The following is a 6,000-nucleotide window of genomic DNA, read 5'->3' as shown; positions in this document are numbered from 1 at the left end:
ATACCAAAAATGGTGTTGTTATCCAAATGACAAGGATGCTAGGCTCGCAAGCTTCGATATCAACTATATTTGACCCACCAAACCTACCTTTTATTATGGGAAGGAAGATTGATCACGTGACAAATCCCTAAAGGAGTTATAGAATAATTGGTTTGTGGGATGAACTTGTGCGTAACTCTCTCTTTGTGTCCATTTTTCTATATTATAAACATGATCTTTGATGGGATGCCATAGCACTTGTCCATGTTTGCTAGATAACGTTGGCCAAATTTTTTGAAGCTCTCAAAATTGATGGAAAGAAAAAAATTAGCGTTGGTTTGTGAATAGATATGAAAGGGCTTGGTTGGTCAGAACATTATAATTACCAAAAGAGTAGATGGATGGCCTTATTTTGGCCTATCATAGGTGCAATAGGGCAAGTACTAAGGAGTAAGCATAATAAGGAAAAGGGTGAGTGTTTTTACAAGTGCGAGCACTTTGTGCCACATTGTTGCTAGTTTGTGCGCTAATTTGCATGTTAGAGTGGGAAAATGAACATCCACACATTTGTAAGAATCTTTTATTGATTTGCAGCAATGAAAGAATTGAAGACTTCATGCATCTCAACTTCGCACATTTTCACCATCGCAACAAGGAAGTGATAACCATGCACGGAAGTTGTTGTTACTTTTTTTTTTTTTTTGGGTTTTTGCATACTTTGACAAGCTACAATGGCTCTTGGAGTTGAAGGAGACCATCATATCATCGGTCTAAATTGACTTCACTTTCCACTCTTTTGAATTTTCAAGCTCCCCATACGACTTTTAGTGGGATCACTTATGTCACCTCCTTCACTAGATCATAGCCCATGTTCACCAAAACTATTTTTAGTAATAGATGCAAAAACCTTTAGCTCAAAATTGTGGAGGGATATTTTGGGCCAAATTACATGTATTTGTTGTTTGGGGGTAAAGTTCAAGGTTGTAAACTTCAGTAAAAAATCGTTGGAAGATGTTTTGAAACACTTGCAAATTGCAATTCGTTTTTGTTTTTTTTTTGGGTGGATGGGCAAGTAATAATGTTATGATGAGGGTCTTTACGTGAAAAAGATTGGTTGGGCCTGCAGGCTCGGCCTCCCTCCCTCCTTCAGAAAGAAGAGCGAGTTCTCACGATTCACGAAAAGCCCCTGTTACGTGGCACATCCATGTCGCTTAAAGACAACGATTGCAAAAAGGGTCAAAAAATAAAAATAAAAATAAAAAATCAAGAACGCGTCGAAACTGCTCTCGCTGGAACGCCCAAAAACGCCAACGTGAGAGAGAAAACGCACACCGATCTTTTTGATGCTAATTTCTCACGAATTGAATAAATATTTTTATTATTGCTGGTTGTGTCCTATTTTTACTCGGCGAGTCATTCCACTTTATTTCGTTTTCTAACTAGTCTCTGCTGGCTGGCCTAGCCTGTGATTCACTCCATCCTTCCATCAATCGTGGTGTACCTAGCAAGAGCCGAGCTTGAAAGCTATGGCGTGCTGATTCTATATTTTTATATACTGCCATCATCATCATCATTATTCGTACTGTCGTGATTGCGTTTGCATCGAAGCAGATCTCCCTTCTATTAACACCCTTTGGTTTTAAGCTGGGCCGGATCATCATTGCCTGCTCTCGCATTATGCAATGAGATTGCAGATCACCAGAGACGTCTCCATCTCCATTGGTCTTTGGTTCTGCGTCTCCCCTAGCACTCACTGAAGCCCCTCATAATGGACCACGTATCACCTGATTCAGTCAAACAGCTGAGAGCTCTGATAGATCAAGGTCGATTCGATGCTCTACTGGCTCTTCTTCGTCTTGCTCGAGTGCGCGCTGTTTTTTCTGAAACTAACACATTCTCTTGTGTCATCAGTAATAAAAGAGGACAAACAGTTGGCTCGGGCTTTCAAGGTAAATGAGACTTGCCATGACCATGGTCGATCAGGATTGTCTATGAAACATTTGGATCAAAGCAAAATTTTTTCTTTGTTTGATTTTTGCCATTCACCAATCGCATCGTGTATGATCATCATTTTCGTCGTGCATTTCATTGATTCGCCCCCTTGTTTAATCAGACTCTACATCAGGGGAATCCCCATGAAACTCTGGAACGCTTTCTGAAAGCACGAGAAAGCCATGTCTCCAAGGCTTACAAGATGGTATTTTTCAATGTGGTCTGCAGTTGTTCTTTGTGGTTCAAAGATGTCTGCATTTTTGTGTGAATGACCCAATTTGGTCTTTCAAATCCTCTTTTCATCTGAAAGGCTTTTCTGGCTTTGACAGCTTTTGGATTGCTTGCAATGGAGGATAAACAATGGCATTGACAGCATTCTCTCAGTACGTTGCTACATCCATTTAAGCTGCTTCTGCTTTATGCCTCTTAAAGAGGTTTTAGTCAGCAGTAGTTGCTAGAAGTAGCCGTAGTGAACACTTTGTCAACAGCCAAAAAGTAAACGAAACCATGCTTATGCGGCCTTGCAGCTCACTTCTGATCGTGTCAAAGTGTCTAAAATTCAACAACTTTCACTCTTGTGATACAGAAACCTATAGAGCCAAAGGAGGTTTATGATGCTATTCGAGATTCTCAGCTTATAGGAATGACAGGTTTTTGTAAACAGGTTGATAATCCCCTTTTTTTTTTTTCGAACACAACAATTTGTATCATGTTTCATCATTTCAGTGAAAAGGTGACATTTTATCATGTGAATTTTGACTGGATCCTTCAAGCTTCTGTAACGATATTTATTTCTATGATTTTGCATGCTAGTCATATGAGATCCTACAGTGAAACACACAGGAGTCATGTGCATACTTCTGAGAAACAGCTTTTTTGCCTTATGTTTTCTTTTCATCGGTGGTTAGAGTGGAAGTGACAAGTTATGGACCTCCTTGGTCAAGTATAATCCTGTCATAAAGCATGTTTTGGACTGACTGATTACACTTAGGTCCAATGGCACCTTCCCTCTACTGAGTGTGAGCTGCATTCATGGGGATAATGTTGTGCTTTGTAAGGCGATAACTCCTAGCATGTGCAAAGACTGCCTGTAGTTGACCATGGTATAGACGTTCTAGGAACCTGCTAGGTTCAGAAGTTCCTAAATATTGACCTCCCATTTTTCACTTCTTGTTGTTGTTGAACAAGTAAAACTTTGTGAAACTGTGGTTGATAAAAAGTTGGTATCATGACCACTAGGAATGCTTTTGGCATGGTTCAACAGTTCATGAAACAGGTTTTTTAGGGAGTGTTTAGGAAACTTCATTGCCATATTCATCAGGGCATGGAGATTTGCTGCTTCCTTGGAAATCATTGATGTTAAATGACACTAATTTTATGGACCTCATTGTTGGGTTAGATCAATCTCGGTAAGGAGTTGATGCAAATATGGACTGACTCACCATGACAGCAAATCTCATCCTTTTAGAAGCCATGTTTTTTCTGCTGGGGTAAATGTCCTTTGAGCATGGTTGAGTATCTCTTCCTTACCGAGTCCAATGGGTAGATGAAAAGGATTAATAGGGTGAGAGATAGGTTGGGCTATGTACCCTGCCTGAAATTTGCCTACCACAATTAGAACTTTATGCGTGTGAAGTTGCCTGTGAAGGATATCTGCATGGTTTTTGTATTACATAGAAAATAGGTGACTTGGTTTCTAAATGTTATTTACCAGATGTACTCAATCTTGAATAGTAACTATGTTAAGGAATCTTTGTGCAAGGCTAATTTGAGTCATATCAGAGTTTGAATGATGGTGTAATTTTTCTTGGGATTAACTATAACATTTCAGATTGAATGTTTTTCAGGGCCGCCCTGTGTTTGCAATTGGTGTTGGACTTAGTGGCTATGACAAAGCTCCAGTAACCTTCTTTTCCAGTTATTTTGGATGCGAGATTTGTTATCATATTTGTGTCCAGCATGCATTGAGTCAATGTCATTCCACATGGAGCAGGTGCTAGGAGAATGAATCAATGAGTAGCGTGCTTAAAGTTTTAGTTGTCATTCCACATGGAGCAGGTGCTAGGAGAATGAATCAATGAGTAGCGTGCTTAAAGTTTTAGTTGGACAAAAGAATGATTTTTAATTGCTGTGGTCGAGCATATTGTAGTCATAATAGGGAACATCATTCCTTATTTATTGAAGTGGGTGTCATCAATGCAGATGAACATTTGTGTTGGCCACGCTTATGCAACAATCTCTCTGAAGTGTTGTTTCTGATTTATGCAGGTAGACAAATATGTGCAGTCTCACATTCAAATCAATGAGTATCGGGATCGAGTTCTTCTTGTATGTTTTAACCGTCAATCTTAGATGCTGTACAACACAGTTCTCTTACTTAAAACCATGTGTAGTTTAAGGAGAGGGAGGAGGAGAGATTCTGTTAAGGGTGATTAACTGAGAGTTTCACTTTGATAATTTGCAGCATCGTCTAGATCTACAAATCACCTTCTTTGTCTTCCCTCTTTCCTTCTCTCTATATTTTTCCTGTATCTTTTTCTTATTCTGGGGTCTGACTTTCATGTTTCTTCGATTGACGGAAATCCGCTCATTATCCTAAAGTCGTTTGGCTTAGACATTGATTTGTATAGTATCTAACAACTCCTTTGAAAGAAAATCAGTGGCTAATTCATAAGATTAACCTGAAAATACATGGGCTTCTATATTACAGTTGCAGCATAAGAAAGAACAACCGGTACAAGACCCCTCAAAGCTAATGGTGGGAATGGGAAGAAGTCAAAGGTGTCAATGGGGAATACATTCACACACAATCAAAAGCACTTTTTTTGCCCCTCAATACTAAGGAAATGCTCTCAAACTGTTTGGAGAGAGTGGATGATGCAACAGCTGAGGAAATGTGCTCCCAACATATTTGGAGAGAGAGTTATGTATGGCAGATCAATGCTGAGAGCTGGATTCCATTTTAAAGTGGAAACCTTCAAAAAAATGCCCAAGGAGAGAGATGTTTGTTCCCGTATACATGTTTTTGACAAGTATGTTGCCTTATCTTGCTTTTAGGACAACTGGTATACATGCCATTGTGAACTGAGATTCTTGTTTTCTTTTCTTTAGATAAGATGGGATAGGAAAATAATTTCATGCTACTTCAAATAACTGTAAAGTAGTAGGTGCTTCCCAATGACACAGATATTCCTCCATGGAAGGTCAGGGAAGGCCAGACCCTACAGCTTTCTGTACACCACTAGTCTACTACCCTCTTGAAATGTTAAGGTGTATTGGGGTGCTGAAGAGCACTTGTCACCTGTACTGGGACACCCAGCAATGAGAATGTGGTGCCCAGTTGCTGCCTAGATGCATTGACATCGATCTCCCATGTATGAGCCCCTGCTCTCTCCTCTTTCCCACTGCTTGCTCCAGAACTGCCTCATCTGCTGTCCTGTAAATGTCCCTCCAAACTCTGACTGAACAGGCAGGGAATATGCTTGCACTACCCAAGCAACAGACCATCCTATCCTTGAACTACCCATTTCAGATGACCAGCTATCTATGAAGCTCCTCCTGACAGGTCTGGGATCTGTGCTTCGTGCATCCTTGTGCAAGTGCTACCACACGTGGCAAGCTGTATATGAAGGAGGATTGAGGAAGAGTGTTTAGTCTTGCCAAGAAAATCCATCGCAAAGAGGGCCTGCAATCATTATCCAGGCACGGTTGACATTCCTCGAGACCCTCCTGCAGGAGAAGCTTTAAGATCTGTGTACCTAGCATGAGCTTGACAACGATGGACTACCTCATAGGGAGACTAGTGGGGGTCTAGCTAGGATTCCAGCCCTTGAAGAAGGTCACACAAGTCTCGTGACACCAAGTTGGCAAGTGGTGAAATTTAATCCATTAGATGAGTCTTGTAATTGAATGTATTTTTGGCTGTAGATGGATACACTTGCGTGTAGTCCCTATGGGTGCTTGGTCCAGGGGACATACCCCCACTATTGGTGCACCTCCACCACCGAATGCTTGAAGTGGGTGGGACTT

At 40.6% G+C, this 6,000-nt stretch overlaps 1 protein-coding gene across 3 annotated transcripts in view; it reads left to right on the top strand.

Moving 5' to 3' along the window:
* The first annotated feature begins 1,391 nt into the window (after positions 1-1,391).
* Positions 1,392-6,000, top strand: part of LOC148020576 (Sec14p-like phosphatidylinositol transfer family protein) — a 70,917-nt gene continuing 66,308 nt past the window's right edge. Inside the window, exons 1-7 of one of the 3 annotated variants that reach the window (XM_087698356.1) lie at positions 1,392-1,802; positions 1,891-1,928; positions 2,093-2,176; positions 2,301-2,354; positions 2,558-2,635; positions 3,819-3,872; positions 4,240-4,299. In XM_087698356.1, the coding sequence (XP_087554482.1) occupies positions 1,748-1,802; positions 1,891-1,928; positions 2,093-2,176; positions 2,301-2,354; positions 2,558-2,635; positions 3,819-3,872; positions 4,240-4,299 (423 nt within the window). In that variant the 5' untranslated portion in view covers positions 1,392-1,747. The remainder of the gene's footprint in view (positions 1,803-1,890; positions 1,929-2,092; positions 2,177-2,300; positions 2,355-2,557; positions 2,636-3,818; positions 3,873-4,239; positions 4,300-6,000) is intronic. The other 2 variants (XM_087698354.1, XM_087698355.1) reach the window with 2 other exon arrangements.

This window comes from Lygodium microphyllum, chromosome 18 (genome assembly GCF_053477565.2).
Source record: "Lygodium microphyllum isolate KBCC chromosome 18, Lygodium_microphyllum_v1.1.10, whole genome shotgun sequence".
Lineage (NCBI taxonomy): Eukaryota > Viridiplantae > Streptophyta > Polypodiopsida > Schizaeales > Lygodiaceae > Lygodium > Lygodium microphyllum.
The sequence above is the reverse complement of the archived record's forward strand: the minus strand, read 5'-3'. Positions and strand labels throughout refer to the sequence as shown.